The sequence below is a fragment of the Xenopus tropicalis genome, chromosome 6 (assembly GCF_000004195.4).
Source record: "Xenopus tropicalis strain Nigerian chromosome 6, UCB_Xtro_10.0, whole genome shotgun sequence".
Taxonomy (NCBI): domain Eukaryota; kingdom Metazoa; phylum Chordata; class Amphibia; order Anura; family Pipidae; genus Xenopus; species Xenopus tropicalis.
The window spans coordinates 101,640,410-101,665,138 of NC_030682.2; the positions used below are offsets into that span (position 1 = coordinate 101,640,410).

At 37.3% G+C, this 24,729-nt stretch overlaps 1 protein-coding gene across 1 annotated transcript in view; it reads left to right on the top strand.

The window, feature by feature from the left end:
- Positions 1 to 4,847: 4,847 nt before the first annotated feature.
- The window catches only part of tmx3 (thioredoxin-related transmembrane protein 3), a 37,121-nt gene continuing 17,239 nt past the window's right edge, over positions 4,848 to 24,729 (top strand). Inside the window, exons 1-9 of the mRNA XM_002939615.5 lie at positions 4,848 to 4,959; positions 5,273 to 5,336; positions 12,542 to 12,581; positions 14,298 to 14,421; positions 16,280 to 16,325; positions 17,031 to 17,111; positions 18,372 to 18,471; positions 20,190 to 20,267; positions 23,622 to 23,688. Coding sequence (XP_002939661.2) covers positions 4,923 to 4,959; positions 5,273 to 5,336; positions 12,542 to 12,581; positions 14,298 to 14,421; positions 16,280 to 16,325; positions 17,031 to 17,111; positions 18,372 to 18,471; positions 20,190 to 20,267; positions 23,622 to 23,688 — 637 coding nt within the window. The 5' untranslated portion in view covers positions 4,848 to 4,922. The remainder of the gene's footprint in view (positions 4,960 to 5,272; positions 5,337 to 12,541; positions 12,582 to 14,297; positions 14,422 to 16,279; positions 16,326 to 17,030; positions 17,112 to 18,371; positions 18,472 to 20,189; positions 20,268 to 23,621; positions 23,689 to 24,729) is intronic.

Consider the following 24,729-nt stretch of genomic DNA (forward strand, 5'->3'; position numbering starts at 1 on the left):
TTACCCCTTATTGGGGCAGAACAGCCCTATTGGGTTTATTTAATGGTTAAATGATTCCCATTTCTCTGTAATAATAAATCAGTACCTGTACTTGATCCCAATTAAGATATAATTACCCCTTATTGGGGCAGAACAGCTCTATTGGGTTTATTTAATAGTTAAATGATTCCCTTTTCTCTGTAATAATAAAACAGTATCTGTACTTGATCCCAACTAAGATAGAATTAATCCTTACTGGACATAAAACAATATAAAGTTTAATTAATGTTTAAATTATTTTTAGCAGACCTAGGGTATGGAGATCTAAATTACAGAAAGACCCCTTATCCAGAAAATCATATATATAACCATATAACCATATCTGTATATCCAAATAGGGAAACTTACATGAACATGATTTTTCCCTTGTAAAATGGGAACTTTCTACAAGTTTTGCCTTCTAGGTTATCCCTAATGCTGCTGTCACAATACAAAGTCACAACTTTTTATGGGTTTGAGACATTTTTGCGTCTGACCCAAAGCAAAACTCCAGTCCCCCCTTCCCTGTTCTCCCAACCTTTCCCTGTCTCTCTAATAAGCAAACAGAGCCGCTCAATGTCACACAACAATGGAACGTTTATTGTATAAATGTGTCTCTTTACAAAATGAGATAAAGAGGGGATTAAAAATAAAGTCAGTTACAATCTTTAGACTACAGTCTGCGTGTTGCAATCTAACCCAACCTATAAAACTATTCCCATTAATTCAGCCCCACAGAACTACATTAACTCAGTTCCCTAGAGAAGATGCTAAAGTGAATGTTCTGTAGGGCGATCTGATGCCGGGATTGCAATTGTAATATAATTGTCTTTGCTGCTTACCCCAAAGAGTGTGATGGGCTCAAACGGAGGCATGCCCCTTCGATTCTCCTGGTTAAGATAAGAAAACTCAGATCAGTACAGAATATGATAAAACAAATCTTTACAATGTCTTTAATTGCACTTTTCCATTCATTGATTATTTTCTGCTTACCTTGCAGTGACAGCAATGGTGGAAGGGGAATGATGACGAATGATGGTGTTCTTCCTGGATAAAACAGAGAGAAGATCAGAAACAAATATTTCACAGCGCAACTGAACGCAAAGTTTGTAAAAGGTTTTTTTTCTGCTTACGTCATCAATGCTCTTTTCAGGCTCCTGACAGTCCTAATGGAAATACAGAAAAAGGGGATTAAACTCAGTTCAGTTAAACTCCTTATTGCAGCGCAACACAACATATAAACGTAACATATTGTGCCCATTGCTGCTTACCTGCGGCAGAGCGTCGCCTGCTCCCTCCTAGTTTTGGTGAAAAAAAGAATAATATTGTATCAGCTTAGCCTCATAAATCATTCTGAGATAAAACTTGTATAAAGAAAAGTAATATAATACTGAGTGGTGCCATTTTCACAATATGTCTCCCTTCCCTTTTACTTACCTGACAGGTGTTAATGTCAGTGGGAGTCTCAGCTGGTTCCTCCTAGTTAAGAAATAGAAAAGGCCCAGATCAGATCAATTCAATGTAGTAATGAGGATTTTGAGACAGGGTATAAATATCACAAAGGGACACGGTGGGAATGACATTAATATGGCTGCTAAAGTGTAAGAGAGCAGAAACAATTATTTCTTCTTACCTGGCGAGTCTGAGCCCCGGGTGTTTCTGGGCGCTCCTGGGTAAGAAAGGGAAATGAAAAAGATGAGCGAGCTTGTATGATTTCTGTTGTAAATAAGCCAATTGGCTGATAAGTGACTTTGATTTGCATTTATCCCTCTCTATTAGCCTTATGCTTACCTCAATCTCCTCGCCAGGCTCAGCAACCTGCACTGGTTCCTCCTGATGAAGAGCGATACGATTAGTTATGGGATCAACTTACTATAGTTCTGTAGTTCATTATAATTAATTAACTCAGAAAATAAAATAGCTCCTTTACTACTTACCTGGCAGATGTTGGTACCAGGGGTCGGTGGTTCTGGGCAGGTGGAATTGCCACAACCAACCGACGGAAGCTGATTAAGAGGGGAAAATAGATCAGATTCACTGGGAAAAGTGGCGCGGGGATACAAACATGGGATGCAGAGGCCGATATGGAAGGGAATCAGGGAACCATGTTACTGGGCCAAGTTACCGGCAGATTTATCTAAATTCTCCCATAAAAATCTCACAAATTACTTATTTATTATTTATTTATTAAAAGATTCCAATGTAAAAAACACGAAGGAATAAAACCGCAGAATGAATACAAATAAAAGTGCGAAAACCTTATTTGCACAAGAATATTCAATATACAATATTCAATACAAATCAATACAAAAATCATGAAAACCTCTCGATCCTTTTATGCATGTTTTTGGAAGCCTCCCATAGGACAAAATGGCACTGTGCAGCTCCAACCTGGCCCAAGGAAAGTCACGATACCGAAGCTTGAATGAATCAGAAACTTTCTTACTCGGCGCAACAAATAAGATTGTGTCGCACAAATTGTTGCGCTTTTTGTCACAAAGTACGAAAAAATAGCGCAATTTAATGAAAAAGTCGCAAAAAAATACGCACAGTAAGAAAACTTAGAAAAAAATTAATTTTTTTGTATTCGGAAGCGATCGTACCTTGATAAATGGGCCCCAAAATCTAGCCTTAAATTTGTTTTTAACTTTGATTAATGAAATCTGCAAAAACAGAGGAATTCAGAAAAAGAAATGAGTTTAGAATTATGCATGGGTGACACATATTTTTGAGGAATACATATTTTGTGGGCAAATTTTAAGTTAGGGGGTATTTATTAAGAGAAAAAAACAAAGGGGACTTGTTGCCATCAATGCAAGAGAATGCACATTGGAAATCCATCTAGTCCCGGCTTTCAGCATGCATGCTCCTATTGGCAATTGCTGGGATGGCGACACAAGTCTCATTTAGTGTTCATTTGCAATTATTGGATGCAAATCCCCATGCATTTATCACTGTAGCTTTTTTAACTCAGAATTCCTTTAACATTGTGACTGTATGCCAAGTTGCATCTGCCGCAACTGTGCCTGAAGCATCAAAATGCAAACAAATGTGTATTTTTGGGAATTGGGTTCAAGCTGTGAATAACCTTTTCAAAATGCTATTAGCATGTGATTCTGTTGCAGCTATTGCCCCGATCCAATGAAAATACCAGCATACTAGGCATGCTGCAGCAGTACCTCCAGGGTTTTTTTTTTGTGTCACTTGTGCCAGATTCATCAGAAGAGGCAGGATGGACACAGTGACACTCAAGGCAAATATGCAAAGCGTGTTTGGACTCAAGTGCCTTTAATTTCCTAGAGTTGCCATGTTCTTTTAGCAATTAATACTGACCTATAGGTTGGGGTGGTCAAATGGGGGAAATGGGCGGGCTAGGCATTGTCATGGTGAAAGGGACAGGGGAACGGGCAGGGCAGGCCTCTATGTAAAAGGAGTGATCTGCCGAAGAAAGAGTCAGGGAAGGGAGGGCTTATAGGTAGGGTTGTAATTTATAGTGCAGGTAAATTTGTACTACTGGCACCAGCCCTAGCTGGCGATTTTCTGGCTAGGCTGGACAAATACCGGCGAGTGACAAGCCTATAATGTGCGTCAATATGCAAACAACTTTGCATCATCTACGTGCATCCATTTTCATTTGTGGTGTTAAATAAAATGGCAGCTGCAACCCCTGGTACACAGCTCTATGTCTGGAGAACAGGTAAAGAGAAGTTTCTAAAAATCACAAATTTGTAAGTATATATTACTTGTGAATAGTGATGAGCGAATCAGTCCTGTTTCACTTTGCCAAAAAAATTGCGATACTGTTGAAAAAATTGTAAAACTTCAAAAAATGAGTGAAATTTTTGACGTTTGACTTCTTTGACGTGACTGTGACTTTTCCTATGCCACTGCAACTTTTTTTAAGCAACCGTGACTTGTTCCCCCTCGAATTGTTGTCACTTTAAATTTTTGCGCCAGTTTTGTGAAAAAAGTATCGCAAAATGCCGAATTTCCCTGTGAATCCATACCCAGTGAAAAAATGTGCTACTTGAGAATGCTAGTTACGCCAAGTTATGTATATGTATTATACTTATCCAATCAGTTTTATACAAAAAGCTATATTATTTTGGGGTGTCTCCTACAAAAAAAGCAGGTTACCAATACTTTTAAATAATACTTTTTTTTTTTTAACCATTGTTCTGTTTTCCAGACATAAAAAGCAAAACTCCACTATACTAACAGTCATGAACACTAAATGCTACAACAGAATTGCTTTGCTATAATTGCAGCACCTTCCTGCACTATAGCATCACTTGGGAGATGTGACAGGGGTCATTGGCTACTGCATATATCACACTGCGCCACACAGCAGCACCTATACGTATCACTTATATATATATACATATATGTATTTTTGTATTTATTTATTATATCACTCGTCCTCCCTGTGTGTAATTTTGTATTCTGTAAGATTGTACAGCGCTGCGTACCCTTGTGGCGCTTTATAAATAAAGTTATACATACATACATACACTATAAACGGCTCCAGAAGTCCCATACATGTTAGCTACCTGAAATGACACTATGCTTCGCTAGCTTTGCCTCACACAACGCAAGAATCCTGTACACAATATAGCGTGCGCCTTCAGCTGCCTGTACGGTAGAGAACAACATCCCAGCCGCATGTCTATTTCCTCCCGCACTAGCATAATTCTACATTCAATTACCCCCTTCCATTAAGAGCCACTAGCAGCGCCTCTTCCTGCGATATCACGTGGTGTTGTGCTAGAGGCGGCGCCACCGAGCTGACAGCAGCTAGACACGCCTTTACGTGACGTCATGTGCCCCATCCCACATCTTGGTCACATGGCAGTGACATAACTACTTCCTCAAAGCCAGTTCATTCTAGCATCCACCTTCCGAATATGGCAGCTACCGGGTTCTGCTTTATCTTAGCAACAGGTAACAGCCGTGCCCGTTAAGCCTGGTTCATTCCCTGTGATTCTCTTTAAATTGCAACCTTTATATTTGCTGTTTTCAATGAAAAATGAACAGTTTTCTTTTGTAACAATCAGCAGATATGTGTTCTAATGAATGACCTGATGCTTTTTTCTACTATATCTATGTATATTTATAGAGCACTACGTGTCTGCAGTACATTAATGATATAGGCATTAGCAGTATATGAAGTATGCAGAGCAAGTGTCTCTGAAAGGGAGAGGCATCCATGCCATGAGTGAGCAGCATGCTATTATTCCTTTCCTTTGTTTTGCAGTGGCTTCTACTTCCCTATTGGCTTCTCTCCCTGTTTCTGCATTAGTAGAAGATTTGGATGATTCGTAAGTAAAAAAAAAAATATATATTATTTGCTGCATTAATTTGATTTGAACTTCAGTCAGCATGCTGGGAATTGCAGTTCAGAATGGGGTGGTGTTGTAAACAAAGAATTAAATAAATCTTGACAGCAGCAGTATATTTGTGTTTAGCCTGGCATATTCCTGTCACGGCAAGGATCTTTTAAGATCAGACTTTTTCTTTTTCTGCAAATACAAACACGTGAGCCATCAGGCCCCGGCTCACTTTCACTAGAGAGGAATATATAAATGCACACAGCATTCTGATTTTACAGCACCTAAGGCTGATGCCACACAGTGTTACATCAGTGGTGCTTTTAGGCATTTCACATTCAAGTCAGAGGGAGGAAGCAAGGGGGTGGCTTGTGACTAAATCTTCCAGTGTTCAATTAGTTTAAAGTGAGTTGGGACAAGTAGTGTTTCCTTCTAAGCTGTGCTCTTGTGTGTGTGCGTACAACAAATTGTGGTACAGACAAAGAATTTTGTGTGAAAAGACAAAATTTCATATTTATTTTGACCTAAGCACACAGTTTTTAAAAATGCGCACTAAAGTTTCAAATGTGCGCAAATCAGAATTGTTTTCCACACATACCAAAGAAGGAATTATAGGGAACATTGTCGGGAAGTTTTGTTTTAAAATGCTTCGTTTTAAAAGAAAGTATATTACCCAGGACAGTAGATACTGGGATAAAAGTATATCAGGGTCCCTTTAAAACTTACACAGTAGAAAATGTAAAATTGGAGTTCTACTGTATTACTCCAGAATGACTACAATTTGGCAATTAGTATCAATAACAATTGGATACAGAGAAGTTCAGGCTACCTTTTGTTCCTTGCCTTGTGCTTGGGTCATATGGGCATTTTGTTATCCGATGCCTTCAGGCATAGAACAGCAGTGAACAATATGGCCCCCTTCAATTTTTGTTGCTTATTATTGCTGTTCTAAGCACCGCTCCTGATGCACACGAAGCAGTGCCATTTGGAATGTTTTGCACCACAGTCTGTAATGGCTCCATTTGCATTCAATAGAGCAGTGCGGAAAGTTCACAAGTGCCAGGGGTCTTAGTGGACCGCTTAGTTAGGAGCTCTTTACATCAGCAATCCCCCACTTTTCTAGGTGTTATTATAAAGGAGAACCAATGACATAATTTCTGTGTGATGCACATACCACCTGCCATAGGAAAATGATTTCCCTTTTATATATATATAGTCAACATTCTGCTTGTGCTTTAGGCCTAAGAATATTTGATTACATATGTATATGTATCATAGATTAACAATTAATTATGTTTTAGGCAGCTACCAGTAGCAGCTCATAATCTTCCTCTGAGACATAAGCCTTAAACTAAAATCACAGGCAGATATTGGTTGCTGACAGACTTGTCTTCCTTATTCATACCTGATCAAGTTAGGTTAGATGGTGAACATGAAGCTTCCATCGTATATGGTGGCTGTCTACCCAATAGACAGTGACTCCTCAAAATGCACTAGTAATGTCTGGGACAGCTCAGACTGTTGTTTTAGGAATGTTTTGATAGGGTGTTATCCTGAGAGAATGAAAATGGGACAGGAATTTTGCAGAGCCCATATCTATGAAAAGGCAGTGTACTGCAAAGGCAGATGGCTCAATTTTAGAGCAAAACAGCTGAGTGTAGAGGTTTCTCAAAAGCTTTATTTTTTATGTAAACTGTATACCTACATAATTAATTACATAGTATACAATGCAAATTTTCTCTCATGAAAAACTAATTAATGTCCATGCATTTTGATCAGTGGTACTAAGGGCTATTTGCTGTGGTTCCCACTGCTGTCAGGTAAGACCTGTAATACCTGGGAACCACCATGACACTGTGGCTATCAAAGTTGCTGTACTGCAAAAGGGTCTGGCCACTGTCTGTGTCAAGACTGTTGCCTGTACAGACTATGTCTTCAGATGTTTCCTGGACTCTCCAAAAACTGCAAAGAGGGTTAATTGCTTTCCAGAGTTTGTATGCATTTTGTGGGTACTACACTGTGGTCGTGACCAATGTGCTTTATAAACTAAGGCCACTGAGCATATTGTTAAACATACGGCCTGCATTAATTTCCTCTATTCTAGGTGAGGCACAAGCAGTTAAGTGGAGAGAGATTCTCATAATGTGCACTTGATGTGTGATGTTAGTGTGAAGAGATAATTTGAATTTTTTTTTTTAATCAGGTATGTTGCACCAACATATTAAGGGCAGTGGTGCACAGGGAGATTAGTCGCCTCGCAACAAATCTTCATTGTTACGGGCGACTAATCTCCCCACAATGCCATCCCACTGGCTAGAATGTAAATAGCTGGTGGGATGGCATACGCGCCGCAGCGATGTCATGCAGTTGCCCGAAGTTTCCTCCTAAGACAACTTCGGCCGAATGCAGGACATCGCAGCAACGCGATTAGTCGCCCACAACAACAAAGGTTTGTCGCGGGGCGACTAATCTCCCCGTGTACCAAAGTTGCCTTGAGAGGAAATGTCTGCGATTTCGGCACCGCGTATGCTATCCCACCAACGATTTACATTCTAGCCGGTGGGATGGCATTTCGGGGAGACTAGTTGCCCGCGACAAGGAAGATTTGTCGCACGGTGACTAATCTCCCCGTCTGTCACAGCCCTAAGGGTGAAGACACACACAGCTACTAGTAGCAGCTACTTGTCAAAGCTACTAAAATAGACAATGCTGATCATTTACTGATAATTATCTCTGCATATGTTTTAGCAGAGGCAATTCTCAGTATTGTCTATGGCAGGGTATATTTAGTAGCTATGACAAGCAGCTGCCACTAAGCAACTCTGTGTGTCTTTACCCTTACAAAGACCTTGACAAATATTGTTCATCATTCACATCAGTTCCTGCCCCAGTGGAGCTTGCAATCTAAAGCTCTTATTACATACCAACACAGAAGGGTCAGTTTTTCAGGAGCCAGTTAATCTGCCTTTATGCTTTTTGAGGGTTGGAAACAAATTCAGGACCCCAGCTCTGCAAGGCAGGAGTGCTATGCTCTGTGGAGTACCACCATGCTGCAAATTTATTTGTCATATCTTAAAGAACCATTCGCCATTTACATCATTGGCAACAGCCCCTCGTAAGGCAAATGTCCCATGGAGAGATTAGTCTCCCACAATAGATCTCTGCTGCAGCGGGCAGCTAATCACTACAAAATATCTTTCCACCGGCAACAAAGGGAATCACTGGTGGAAAGGCCTGCGCATCGCTTTGGTTTTCTGAATTCACGTGAACTTTCCTCCAGGAAACATCGCACAACTTCTGTGAAAACCGAAGCAATGCCTAGGCCTTTCCACAGGCAAGTGCCTTTGTTGCTGGTGGAAAGGCATATCAGAGATTTTAGTTGCCTGCTGTAGCAGAGATCTATCGCAGGTGACTAATCTCTCCTTGGGACATTAGCATTAGATTAGTTCCTTTTACTATTGCAGACTATGGGAAAGAAGTACAACAGGTCCTATCAGTTTGTATAAATGCAGAGCGCAAAATAAGGAATAATATGGACTCATTCAAAATAATACAGATGCAAGTTTTTTTTCAGCTTTTGTGTTGCAGTGAATGAGTGTATCTGTAGCTGCTTATTCAGGTTAAAATGTTGAGAGGCTGGGTAAGCTTGTTACTGTCCTTATCAAAGCAAGGATAATCTTTTCAGAGAGGGATTTAGGGTTGTGTGGTTCACTGTCTGCATGATTAGTGCAATGGAGCGTTATGTTGCTCTGTTTTGACTGAAGGTTTTTTTTAGCTAACTCATGTAATAAGACCAGCATTAGATAAAAAATAGCTATATTGATGTGACTGCTTTTATTTTTTTATATTTAAAATACTGCCTTAGGCATGTTTATTGCCTTCATATTGTAATAGAGAATATGGAATGTTTCTTGTTTGATTGTAAATAAGGAGATTTTTTTTAGCTAATTAATTATAACCTCTCACCTACAAAAATAGTCTAAAGGTGGCCGTACACGTTAAGATCCGCTTGCTTGGCGAGGTCACCAAGAGAGCGGATCTTCTTCCGATATCCCCACCTACGGGTGGGCGATATCGGGCAAATTTAGACTAATTTGATTGTTTGGCCCTGGGGCCAACCGATTGAATTATACAAACGGCAATGGGCGCAGTCAGTTTGGGGGCCGCATCAACCTGTGGCCTGTGGAAAGACGCAGGCTGAGAATCCACTCTTCTGCGGGCATCAGCTTTCTTCTTTGCCTGCACCCAGAACCATTGTGTCAGCCCAGGTCCAGGCATGCTCAGCAGATATTGGAAAAAAACGTGAAAGGTCACATTTCAGAGTCAATATACTCTGCATGTGCAGGGTAGGAGGCTGATGCCAGCATAGCCATGTGGCATCAAGCTAAGCATATGAGCTTTGGCACGGGACGCTGGAAATTTTTGCTGGCTTTAATGCATGTTGCAAGTCACAAGATGCACTCAAATCCCCAGCTCTGTAAATGAGCACTAAGGCTAATGGCATGCAGGGCTATGAATCCGCTTTTCTCGCCTGCGTTTTCTTTGCAGACACACAGATCGGATATTAGTGGGAAAGTGCATATTTTTGTGTTTCCAGGCAGATATCGGCTCTGTGTGTCTGCACACAGGCTGACACTGCACCTATTGATGCAGATAGAGGAAAGAGACAGATGGGAGCATGTTGTTGGAGAAAAAAAAACTGATGCAAAACTCTGTGTGCCATAAGCCCAAGGGGCGTGATTTTGCACCCTTCAGTGCTCTAGCAGTGGATTTGGTAAATGATCCCTAGAGGTGTGTGGAAAGGCAACACTGATTAACCAACAAAATAGGACAGGACAGGTATATAACTTAGAGCACTGCTCTATGGGAGTACTTAGCTATGTCAGCCTCTCTGCACTATATAAGTATTTTGTTTTATAATAGAGAATTGACTTTTCATTAGCTAATACAATAGACAATGGTTAAGCTTTGTTTTCCCTACAAGATACAGCTACTGAGATCTCCTTGCTGACTTTCAGCCAAACTTCTGTTCCCAGTGATCCTCATCACCCTTCCACTTATTACCTGCTGCATCCATATTGGGCACCAGTGGAGCACAGGGGCAGCTGGCAGCTAAGCATGTTTCTGCTGACTTTTTCTGCATGTTTATACCCGAGTAAAATATCCAAGAAACTCAATACTGATATTTTCAGTACTGTACAACACAGATTTGTTTTTCTTCCAGTATGACTGAAAAAAAAGAATAATATTTAAAGGTGTAATAAATGGTGTAATACTTATTTAACATTTTGTTAAACCAATAAATACATTAATATAACACAGCAACATGTCAGTAGAAGTAGAAGGGCCCATGTGTGCCAGAAAAAGTCCACTTTTTGTGGTACTCTATTTCACTAACCATGAAAGTTTTTGTAGCAAAAACAATTTTTTGACTACCTGCATGCTCCATCATCTTCACTTATTTTCTGTCTCAGGATGATTGGATATAAAGTAAATTGCTGTGTTCTTACATCAGCATGTGGCTCAGGTGGTTAAGCCTGGCAGAGTCAAATGTTGCACTGCTGTTATTTTAAGCTGGGCTGTATACTGACTATAACCCTAGGGACACCTGGCATGCTATTAGACGAGAAGTTTTTAGACATTTTGGGTTCTAGCTCCTCATAGATTTAGCTTATTATAGAAAGGTACACACACACATGTATATATATGTATAATGCTCTCAGAACAGTAACATTGCTACCGTTTATGCACAAATAATTCAGAGCTTTGGGAACCATTGCGTTAGACAGTGAAAGTAAACCTTTAATGGGTATTCTTTTATTTATTTGTTTTTTTAAGCTTTTAAATAAAGGTAACTGACCCTGGCAGCCAAAACTACTGCTCTGTGAGGCTACAATTTTATTATTATTGTTATGTTTATTACTTGTCTTTCTACTCAGGCTCTCTCCTTTTCATATGCCATTCTATCATTCAAACCACTGCCTGGTGGATAGGGAAAGTTGGACAAAATCTAGTTCTTATACAGAATATTACTTTTTCATATTCTATATTAGAAACATACATATATTATTATGGATGCTAAGGGAACAAAAGGGAACAAAATACAGCTTCAAGAATAGCTCAGTGCACCCCTTAGCAAAGTTAACATACCATGGTATATGTAAATGCAAAAAAAAAAGTGCTTAAATGTATTTAAAACATGTATACAACAACATACCTACAGTACCAGCAATAGCATATACGTACCACCAGTGTTCACAGAGCAAATTACTAAATGTGTTAAAGCAGACATGTTGTGTTTGTCACAATTTTTCACAATGTGTCTGCTTTAGCACTTTTGCTAATTTGCACTGTGAACACTAGTGTTACATATATGCAAATGTTTGTACTGTAAAGTGTTTTTTTTCTTTTGCATATACCGTGTGTGTTACATTTGCTGAGGTGTGCATTGGGCTACTCTTGAAGTAGGGAATGTTGGACAGCCAGATAGCTGATGGAATAACAAACTAGAGATGTGCTGAACCAACAAATAATTCAAAAAAATAAATATTAACAAAACTCTTAAAGTCACTTAGTACCTTCACATGGCCAGTTAGTTTGTGTAACAGCTCTTGAGTTTCAGCCTTGTCTGGTTCCATCAGAGACTGAAAGGGCAAAGTAGGCACAATGTGGTGGAGGAGCATTATGCTGCATTGAGACAATGAGGCATAGCTTTATTTTATTCAGTCTTAAGATAATAGCTTTATTTCATTTAAAAACAACTGCTATGGGAATATGCAAATTAGCAATAACAAATGTCTAAACAGTCAATTTGTTGTTCTTTTAGGTAACAATATAAATTGGAAGCCTTTTTCAAATGACATGACAATATTAAACGTTGACTGTTTTAATGTTTTTTTTGTAAATAGACACTAATGTTTCTACAAGTTAGGGATTGCTGATACATGTTTCTCTTCTCTAAATACTTGCTTTTATACTCATGATTGCAAGACTTGGTTGCAGCTGTGACATTCTCCATTAAGAACGCCTATAAAATAAATAGCATTTCCTTTCCTGTTGAAGGTTGTTGAGAATGTCACAGAATGGGACATGTGGGGTAAATCCCACAGATAAGCATAATGCTGAATATAGCTTTAAAAACTATAGTCGTCGCTATAAAAATCATTACACCAATAATTCTTTTTTTATTATATTAGATTTAAAGAAAACAGAAAGGATGATATCTGGCTTGTTGATGTAAGTATGGATTTAATTGCATTTAAATTTATTCTTACCCTTCTGAGAACTGTTAAGCACAGAAACAGTTCTACAATTTACAGTTAATTGTTCAGGTACAGAACCTGTTGTCCAGAATGCTTTGGACCTGGGGGGGCTTAGGGAAAGACTCCTTATACGGAATTTGGATCTCTATACTTTGTCTACTAAAAATAATTTAAACATTAAAGAAACCCAGTAAAACGGTTTTGCCTCACGTAAGGATTAGTTATATCTTATTTGGGATCAAATACAAGGTACTGTTTTATTATTGCAGAGAGAAAGGAAATCTTTTTTTAGTATTTGCTTATAATGGAGCCTATGTAATTTGGAACTATCGGGATAATGTGTTTTTCGGATAACAGCTCCCATACCTATAATACATGCTTTTAGGATATTGTTAATAAAACGGAGGGATCTGTCTAATGTAAACATTGTTCTTCCCTGCTAGAAAAGAACTATTTATTGAACAGTATTCCTGTTCAAGAAATACTTGAAATGTTTATTTTGTTAAAGTGCTTATGAACTTTATAAGGGTTTTATTGGAACATCCAAACTACAAAGTCAGTCACCAGAGCACTTCAAACATTGAGGCAATGTAAAAGATAAAATTATAATTATACTATTTGCTGACATTCGGTTTACAACAACACTTTAACCATTACAGGTATTATAACTATAATAATCCAGAAAAAACACACCTAGCAGCCAGTTATATACCCAGGTGCATGTCTTCTGGGATGTCCACCCTCCCCTAACATAGGTTTCTTACAGTGACAGCACTCAGCATCTCCCTTTATTCCCCAACATCTCAATTTAGGTACCAAGCCAAGGGTCAGTATCTGAAACTGCAATTGACTTACACTCTAGCCACACTCGCTGACATTTGTTGCAACTGGTTGGTCCAAGTTATTTCAAATAGCTGATGTATCCTCAAAAATTCTCTTTTGTAACGCAAATAGTTTTTCCAGCATATTGTTTTTACATCACTGGTCCTTAATTCTATATACCACATATGTGGATGCAAAGGTATAGAACCTGCCACTGAATATGGTGCCCCTTAAAGGTAAAGTAGCATATACCTGATTATATCTGTTGTGTTCTAATGCTCATTATCACATTTCATTGGTATACCCTCTGGGATTGTCTATGGAAAAGTAAGAGTTGCATATGCAGATATAAACTTTAAACAGTATAATAAATTGTACTCACATCTGTAGGACTGATATTATTCACCATTCACTATATAATTGCCACAATTGCTGACACGTCTGTTACGGCAATTTACAGTACAATACTGCTTTGGTGATATGTTTAAATAATATTTGCACCAACCGACCAGTTAATGAAAATATTAGCACATATTTAGCAAACCTAGACATGGGTATGTTCAATGTTTACCCATATGCAAGAGATCGTTTTGATTATAATTAGTGTATTAATTTGGTATAAGTAAGCAGGGTTCCCAGCCTGTGCCATGCCAGAAAAAGTTTGTAAAAAAAAGTAATAAAACCAATTATAAATGCTTTTATTGAATGTTTTTAGACTTACATGATTTTCTTTACAAGCACTGCAGATTACTCACAATTAATTACTGTTAATTTTTCTTGCATTTTGATCTTCATTGCAAAATATGCTGTACATTAATTTGTATGTTTTTTTTTTTTAAAATGAAGAATATGTTTCACTTGCTTTCAGTTTTATGCACCTTGGTGTGGTCATTGTAAGAAGCTTGAACCCGTCTGGAATGAAGTTGGTATTGAGATGAGGAGTAGCGGCTCACCCATTAGAGTTGGGAAAATGGATGCTACAGTTCACTCAAGTTAGTATTATATATATATATATATATATATGCATTTATACATAACATTTCTTTCCTGTGGTAGGAACAATTTGTTCCAGAGCAGAAAAGGATTGTCAAGATCTTTAATTCCCATTTGCATTTTGGATCACAATTAATTATTTGGATGGTTATTAGAACTAAGTGTTGACAAGCAAACATATTCAGATGAACTAAACAAATGTGTGCGCATTATTAAGTGTGTCAATGAGCCTGAATGAAAAATATCCTGACAGTGACAAAATGTTAATAAATGTACTAAAGAGAATATTTTAGTATTCCCCGGGTTGGATTTTCAGCCGCCTTGCTTATCTGGCTAATGTAAAGACTAAACACTTTCTTCTGTGGCAGTATGGCCCTGATCTAAATGATGTATGCCTTTAAAAAAAAGATAAACCTATGTTATTCCAAACAGCCTCTTCAAATATTAGAACAGCTGGTCCATGTCAGAGTCTGCATGTTAACAATTTTCTAGGTTTGAGATGAGTCAACCTTTCCCTACCCCAATACTTATTCATGTGCACTGGATTTTCATTTTTTTTTTTTGTGCTTTGTGCTATGGTCTTTTTCATTTTCATGTATGGTCAAGTAAAATTCTGAAAGAAGTAGGGTTTGTCAATCTTATCTAAATTCTATACTTTCTACCTAATATTCTGTTTTACCATCATTTAACCATTTCCTCTGCAAGAAGTAAAGAGTGGGCAGCTTGTCTAAGGGGGAGATTTACTAATCCACGAATCCGAATCCCGAAAGGGAAAAATTCGGATTGGAAACGAAAATTTTTCCGTCTTTTCGCCACCGTCGCGACTTTTTTGTCGCTGCCGCGACTTTATCGTATTTTGCACAACTATTTCGTCGGCGTCGCGATTTTTTCGTATTGAGCAATTGTAAACGGCGGAAAAATCAATCCGATTTTTTCGCGACGGCGACAAAAAAGTTGCGGAAAATATATGAAAAAGTTGCAATGGCGATGAAAAAGTCGCAAAAAATACCGATCATTACAAAAAAAACGCATTCGGACCGTTCATGGATTAGTGAATCTCCCCCTAAGTTTTATATTGCAATCCCAATATGATTTATTTTTTCCCAAGTATCACAGGAAAGTAGAAGTTTGTGGGGTTTCAGGTTATTGTCATCTGATTTAATTTTTTTAAAATAAAATGGGGTCAATTTATGTGTTAGTATTTATTGTATATTGCCAATTGCTCTTAAAGGGGTTGGTCACCTTTGTGTTAACTTTTAGTATGATGTAGAGAGTAATATTCTAAGACAATTTGCAGTTGGTCTTCATGTTTTATTTGTATTTTTAATTGTTTCACTTTTTTTTTAAGCAGTTATCTGGTTGCTAGGGTTCAAAGTACCATAGCAACCAGGGAGTGGTTTGAATAAGAGACTAGGATATGAATAGAAGAAAAAGACATTAATAGGAAAATAAGAATTAAAAAGTAGCAATAACTATAAGACTGTAGCCTCACAGAGCAGTATTTTTTTGCTGCCGGGGTCAGTGACCCCTATTTGAAAGTTGAAAAGAGTAAGGAGAAGAAGGCAAATAATTAAAATATAGAAAAAATAAATACTGAAGACCAAATGAAAAGTTGCTTAGAATTAGCCATTCTGTAACATACTAAAAGTTATCTAAAAGAACCACCCCTTTAAGGGTAACTATATAGTTATTCATATAATTATAATTTAAAGCAAATAATCTGTAACTGTTCTGTGAATGATGCCATTAGAAGAAAGGACTCACTGTACCATTTTATGATATGGCTTTTCCCCACTATCATTGCAAATCATAAGACACTCAAGTAGCTATTGATATTTTACCTGTTCTGTTTTACAGGTATTGCCTCAGAATTTGGGGTCAGAGGATTTCCAACAATAAAGGTGTAAGTGGCTCAGGTTTTATGCATAAAATGCTATTCAGCATGGCACACCCTATTTTCTGGTGCTCAACTGAGGGTGTCTGCACTATTGGTTTGCATATTAGGGGGTTAGGTGCGAGTCAAACAGGAAGTCCCAGAGGCATGTGCAAAAATAGCCATGGAGTGGGAAAACATAGGTATGGGTTGGGTGTTGGTCCTACAGTCAGGGCTGTGAAACTATGGGTAGGTGAGGGGGCGCTAGGCAAGCACCTCTGTTGCCAAACCCTAGTCTGGGATCTCTTACCCCCACCATTGATTTCCTGGCACTTCCCCCTCTGTGTAGTGAATGCACACTTTACATGCTGCACTCCCCCCTCAGTGATGTGCATGTGCGCGTTCGAGCACCTCTATACACATGCAATGTTTAGTGGGTTATTCTTGGGTGCAAGTTAAGGATGGGTGCGGGTGGTGGTTAAGGATGGGATTTTTGAAAATCAGCTTGTTAGAATAAAGAATAAACAGCAACAAAATGATGATGATTTAGTAGTAAAAAAAACAAAATATGGAACAGGGTAAACAAACTTCCACAATTTCTCTGATGGTTAATAAATCTCAAATGATCTGTTTTTTACCGCGGCAAAACCATAATTGAATGTTTTTAAATAGATTGAGAATAAAATCATTTATTTTATTTTTTTTTTCATAAAAACTTATGTTTTGGTCTTAAAGGTTGAAAGGAGATATGGCTTATAACTACAGAGGTCCAAGAACAAAAGAGGATATAGTAGAGTTTGCAAACAGAGTTGCTGGGTAAGTACTTGTATGACTGCAGTTATAAAGTTGCATCATTTGATTTATGCAAATCACATTTTCTTACTGTAAAAGCATTTTTGTCATTTTACTTGAATTATAATTTCTGAACTGATTAACTTTTAAACACTGTTTTTCTACTGTAGTGTGCTTAGCAAATGACTACAGGCAAATGACTGTGTTTATAGTTTTATGCTATTTACCTATGGAGACCTGTACCTGTAGAGGTTAATGAGCAGGTTTTTCCTGCAGGAAAAAAATCAATAGGTACAAACCTGTTCTCTGACACTACAGGGCTCTGTGATATAATAAGGAAGGTGATGGGAGAAGATGTAGTAAACAATACAAGCTTGCACAAGAGCTCAACATTACATAATCATCAACACACAAACTGTTTAAAACAAAGAGAAAAATAACATTCAGAATCCACTACAACCGAGATGCATGTAGTGATCAATTCAGTTTAGACAAATGCTACTGATGGTTGTCTTCTGTTTGTATACATAGGATATATAGGATATTTGGATATTAGTACAGTACTACGGATATTTTTACTGTTGTTTTTAAACATATCTTTGAGCGATAGGTGACAAAGACAATAAAGGTCAAAAATTGCTCTCAGATTTCTTTTCTTCAATTTCAATATGTTTGAAAATACAAACAAAAACAAGAACCAAAGTGGGCCAGACAGCAGACCTATCGGCTTATCGACTACAGTGGCAATAACTACACACTTAAAAGTTAGGTCTGCTGTCTCATCCTCTTTACTTATTCAGTTTTAGTTATCTTCCCACTAAGTTTATATCCTTTTCTGTACCAGTCTGACGCAAAGGAGCTTTTATTAAAAAAAACATGCTTTTTACAGTGCAGGTTAGCATTACATTAAATTCAGTTTCTTTCTTTGACGGTAAAAGTCCTTTAACAGTCTGCCAGTGCAGTAAGCAAATTTATATCCTGCCCCACTAGTCCTTTGAATTTATTTTTTTACATGCTTAGCTCACAAATCTCCCATACAAAATATCATTAAAACTTCAGCTGAGACCTGGTGCAATTCTATTTTGTATGGGGTGGTAAAGAGTTCCCTATAGGAGATAAAGGAAGCCATTGATTTAATTTGCATAGTGATAATCTTGCTGAAGAGGAGTTACGTTTTACATTTTTCTGTGCCATTATATTAAAGCTTTAGCCTACAGTATTTATTGTTCAAATTATGCATGTTAATTTTATGGCAGCATTTTATTGTATTTTTTGTAATTTTAGGCCATTAATCCGTCCACTTCCAAGTCAACAGATGTTTGATCATGTTCAAAAACGTCATTCAGTACTTTTTGTATATGTTGGTGTAGAATCTACACTAAAGGTATGGAATTCATTTAATTTGCATCCAAATTCTTGTCAGACCTTGTAATTCTTTGTGTAATATTAAAAGTCCATCTTGTATATGCAGGTTTGAAAGGCTATTAGCTTCACTTCTTGCAATATTTTGATTTACCTTTGTGCCTTTAGAGGCACAAAGGATCACATTTTTTTTTATCTCAAAAATCGCATATCTATTTAAGCATTTCTGTGATGACCGTAGTCATTTTTGACCACAGTTATTGATAAATTGTACCCAAATCCTTATTTTCTTATAACTTTAAGGTACTGGGCATCTGAAGATGACTTTTTTCCCCTGCAGACATTTGCATTTTTTAAAGAATTTTTGTATGCATAAATCTGTATACAGACCTAAAGATTTTTATTTGCTTTTGTAACTAGATCAACTTTTTGTGGGAGGTTCAGTATTTGCCCAATGCAAAACAGATCTGGAGCATCCCTAGCAAAAGGACATTATACAGACCATTTATACTTCACAACCTATTTAGTATAATGCTCTAATTGTGCAACCTAATGGTCATTTTAGGTCAGGAATTCATTATTTGACTGGTGTACTTACATGTATATTTGAGCTGTTAAATGACATATACCATAGACAACATTTTGTTATTCCGTTTTTTTTTTTTTTTTTTTTTTTTTTTTGCAACCATATTTATGTCTCCAAATTTTCTGTAAATATATTGACCTGTCCTTGTGGTCCCATATATGTAGGTTAGACGACACAGATGGACTTATTTTGCAGCATCGTTTAGCTATAAATTTAAGCAATACTACACTACCTGTATCAAAACACTTTTTGGATAAAGGCCATGCCTCAGACAAGATTTATGGTGTTGAAATCTATAACCCCATTGAAAAGAGAAGCTGACGGGGAACTTAAGTTAAAAAGGAGAGAAGTTTGGTGGATTAATAAACTCAAGTCATTCTATCCCGTAGGTTTGAATAGGGATTATGATTTATTTTTGTTTGTTTAGTTTAATATGGTGTGTACTATTATGAGTTTTTTGCTTATTAATTATTGTGGGATACTCATGCTAATTCTGTGAGGTCACTTCCTGTATATGCCTTCTAAGTTGTGAATCACTAAATTCTATATGGCTTGATAAAGAGCATATAAACTGCCAGAAACATCGCTATGATGATGTGCTTATTTTTAATACACTATTTTGCACTATGCGAATGCCGCTTCATTTTTCTTTTTTATATATTCATTGGAGACGAAACGGCGTCACCCTCAGGGGCGCTGCACTAGGATTTTGTATTACTAATATGAGAGGTGGGGGATAGTTCAACATTGTAAATGTGACCGAGTCAACCTTGTGACTTGGAGCAGTGGCAGGAGGATCTCACATGTACCCTGGGCCTGTGCAGTACTCTGCTAATAGAAGCACAGTCCCAGGGTACCAGGTAAGTGATTTCAGTCACTGGGGGATAACATTTGGCACCCTCCAGTAATTCAAGTTCAAGTGTATACAAATCTGGCCCTGCTCTGTTCTGCTTTGTGTACTTTTTAGATCTGTTGTTCAGACGCAGAAATATAATGAACTGAAGATAAAAATATGTATTGTTGGCTTGTAGGTGGCAGAACAGCACTTTTTTTTAAATAAAACTTCATTTTAGTTTGCAATTAAACAGAAGTAAAAAATTATTTTGCATGTGTAAAAATCATATTTTTTTTATTTGCATAATTTATTTCAACAGGAAAAATACATTGAAGTTGCTTCAGAACTCATTGTGTACACATACTTCTTCTCAGCGTCAGAGGATGTTTTGCCTAAGGTAATCTATTGCTTAATACCTGTGATCTTTCTTTTTTTTTTTTTTTAATTTTATTTCTTCTACAAGATATTGATTCTGTTGTCTGAAAAGTCAACTATAAAGATGCGCTCAGGATTACTGCCTGGCCATTAAAAAAGCTAAAAAGAGAGGAAGACTGAATATTTTTTTCCAAAAAACGGGGCAACCATATATACAGTGAGAAGCCAGTTAGTCGCATTCTATGCATTCTATGGTAAATAAACACTTTCATTAAAGGGTTCCTTTACCCAAGAACTGCTTTTTTACATGTAATTCTTAGCAACTTTGAAATAAGTAAAGTTGTTTGTAAGTATAATTGCAACTGAAAGCAGTATTTCTCTGGCTGTTTTATATACATTACTTTTCTGTTCTGACTCCTGAAACAGTGAAGCAGAGGCCCGGTGAATAACAGATCTATAAAATACTGAAAAATGTTACTGTCTCCTGGCATTCATATTAAGAATGTGTCAACGTACTTTTTTGCAGCTTTTACCACACATAAAGCAGGTGGTGTGTATTAAAGTAGTTAAAAATAAAAGCCATAAAATGAGTACCTGTATGCACATGGTATATTTTAGTGACCTCTACATGTCACATAATTTTACACAGCATTAACCTATTTAGTAGACCCCCATTCATATTTAGGATGATTTATCTTTGTACCTAATAATATTTGAGAGATAAGCTAGCAAAGTAGAAGCTGTGAGGCAATTTTTGGAAATGTTGTAAAAACTGCTAAATTTAGGAAATCTGTTTTGTAGTTTTGAGTAGAAAGCTGTTTAACATTTTGCATTTGAGAGAATGTATAATTTCCAAAAATATATGGCTTTCTGGGGTGAACTTCCTTTTTGATGGCTTTACTCCACGTAAAATGCAGTAAATGTGCTGATTTTTCAGTAGCTGTGATAGTTCATATACACTGTTTTCATTTTTGGTAAACCTATGCACATTGGGTATCAAGCTGTTTGGTAGACCACTGGCATATTTAGGATTCATCAGAATGTGTATGGTTTACGGTTGTAAAATTACTATTGATTTAGCCTATTGGTTTAGCCTTAAAATATATTTTTTAGCTGTGTCTTGGAAATATGATAGTGTGTTGCAAAAGTTGAACTACACAAAATGTAAGCATATTTTTTAAATATATTATTCTAGGTAAACTAAAAGCCCCTTCGCCCCCCAACCATAAAATGCTTTTAAAATGCAGAAGCACAAAATGTTTAAAAACAGCCTGGCAGTACACATAAGCGAAGTATGGAATTCATCTGGTTAATACTGTTTTGTTGCTATATATTTCTTGCTGTTTCCTTTGTTTAATTTATGCTTGATTTGCTTGTTGCTAGCCAGTGTTCCCAACAGGGCCATTTTTTTTTTTTTTTTTTAAATGCAGTCATATCTGTTTGCATAGTAAAGAGATTACAGAATACAGATCAGTGGTAAGAAAGACTTAATGCAGTAAACAGAGAAAGGTGTTGTTCTGTGTTAGCCAGTTTAAGTCAGCGTAAAAAATTATTATGAAATATAGGAAAATTGGCAAATTACTTTTTTTTTTTTTTTTTTTACAATTATCTAAGAATTCTTCACTTTAAAAAAAAAAAAAAAAAAGCAAACATCTCTAGATCTTTAGATATCAATCAAGTACAAGGCACTGTTTTATTATTACAGTGAAAACTGATTTAATATGTTAAAAGATTTGTATGATTGAAGTGGAGTCTAAGGGAGATTGTCTTCCTGATAATCGGCACTTTCTGTATGACTGGTTTCTGGCTAAGGGATCCAATACCTGTAAATACTTATACAGGTATAGGATCCATTATCTGGAAACCTGTTATCCAGATAGTTCCGAATTACGGAATGGCCATCTCCCATAGACTCCTTTTTAAACAAATTATTCTAATTTTTAGAAATTATTTCCTTTTTCTCTGTAGTATTAAAACAGTACCTTGTACTTGATCCCAACTAAGATATAATTAATTCTTATTGGATAAAAAACAACACTAGTGGGTTTATTTAATGTTTAATTGATTTTGTAGTAATCTGAAAGCATGGAGATCCAAACTACAAAAATATCTCTTATCTGGACCCCAGGTCCTGAGAATTCTGGATAACAGATCCCATACCTGTATATACATAAAAATATTAATCGCTGTGATTGTTTTCTAAGCTACCGTATATACTCGAGTATAAGCCAAGTTTTTCCGCACCAAAAATGTGCTGAAAAATTCACCCTCGGCTTATACTCGAGTCGGATTAAATACAAGCAGTTTTTCAGAGAGATCTCACTTGTAAAAGCCCCTGCCAGCAATCGCGATTAACATTCCTTCCAGGCTTCCTAAGAGTGCACTCTTCTGCGCCTCTGGGCAGACAGCAGCCGGACGCAGCAGGGAGGCAGACAGGCAGGCGAGAGGGAGGGAGGGGTGGGGGAGGATGTTGCGGGGAGCTGGGGGATGTTGTGGGGAGCTGGGGGATGATGGGGAGAACGCTGGGGGGAGCTGGGGGATGTTGGGGAGAATACTGGGGGATGTTGGGGAGTACGCTGGGGGGAGCTGGAGGATGTTGGGGAGGACGCTGGGGGGAGCTGGAGGATGTTGGGGAGGATGCTGGGGGGAGCTGGAGGATGTTGAGGAGGACGCTGGGGGGAGCTGGAGGATGTTGGGGAGGACGCTGTTGGGGGAGATGGAGGATGTTGGGGAGGACGCTGAGGGGAGCTGGAGGATGTTGGGGAGGACGCTGAGGGTCCCCTTGATTTCTGATGGCGGCCCTGGTTTCAAGGTACTGGGAAAATACAATTCGATAGCTGATTTATTATTACTAGATAGGCTTAAAGTTATAGTGCCATTTACTGAGCTCTGGGAAAAAAATAAATCATTTTCACTACATTCCACATTCATTAAAGCAACTGTTTTTATTCTTTAATTTGAAATTTTCTAAGTCAAGAAGGAGTTCCAAGGTCTCTTCTAATTACCAGGGGGTACATTATATTTTATGATACACAAGTTCCGCTGAGTCATGAGACAGAAATTACATCACCAAGTTTCAGTTAACTGATGACATCCCTTAGTACCATTTACTAGAATAGCATAGCATGCTGGATATTGATGGCACTTGTCTATTTGGTAGATATAAACAGTGAGTAGCTTAAAAGCTAAAAGAGTGGCTAGATGGCAGAGTGAAGAATCAATCATGCATACGTTTTTTTTTTACTAAGGCTGTAGGATTTTCAGAAAGGAGAATTCAACTGCCTCTGTTGCTGTGCTTGCAAAATATGATGTGCTATACTGAAAGAAAATGTCACTGTAAATAAATTCATTTCTAAATACTTTGTTTTATTTTCAGTATGTTACACTAAATGAGGTGCCAGCAGTTCTTGTTTTTAAAGACTCCACATATTTTGTTTATGATGGTAAGTGTGATATTCAGATTTTGTCTATGCACTTATCCAATTGCTTATGAAAAGTAAATGCTAATTATATTGTATATATTATGCAATGGATAACACTGAGTTTCTTTGTAATATTTCTTATAAATGAATGTAATGATGTTATTAGTGTAATTTTAAAGCAGTAAGACTGTGTAGCCTATGGCAATTCGAATTGTCCAATGAGATGCAGCTGGCAACAATTATAAACTTTCCATGACACTTTTCAGGAAAATAATGCTACTGAAACCTTACATATCTGGAGACACAAACTCTGAAACATAATGTTATGAAATTCTAATTTGTATTTATTTTTTAATAATTGTACACATTTTTAAACCCACAATAATTATAAATCACATTTCCAGGTACATTAATAGAAGTGTTATTTCTATATAATTCAATCAAATTATGCACCAATCTAATATAAAAAGTTACTTTAGTCTTTATAAGCAATAACGCCTGTAACAAATTCCTTAACCCCCACCCCAGCACAAACACAATTTTTAGAATGGGGAGAGTTGCAAAAAGGAACAGAATTTTTGGTAAGGGTTCCATACCTTGGCTGATTATTGGCCTGTGTATGGGGACAAAACAAGAGCCTCCCCAGTTTAGAAGAACAACCAGATACTGACTGGGTTAGCTGGAAAACCCTTTCTTGTGAGGACATCATGGTGACATGAATACAGTCCTCTCCCAACTGGTCTAAACATGCACCCTCACGTTATAAGGTCTTTAGCCAAGGCTTACTGCCTGGGTATCCAAATCAAATAAAGACTTGGTTGTTTGTGATTTTGACCAAAAAATGCATTCTTAACAGTTGAGGCGTAAAGAAAGGCAATTGCCATTAACATTTTTGAAAAAAAAATGACAAGGGTAAGGCAAGAAATTAAATAAATTCATAGAGTTTACTGTACCAGCCCAAAAGCGCATCAGTTTTATTGGAGTAAAAGGCCTTCCATAAAAGTTGGATCTGATTGTTCCATAACATTTCTATCTTCCTACATTCTTAATCATGACGCTCCT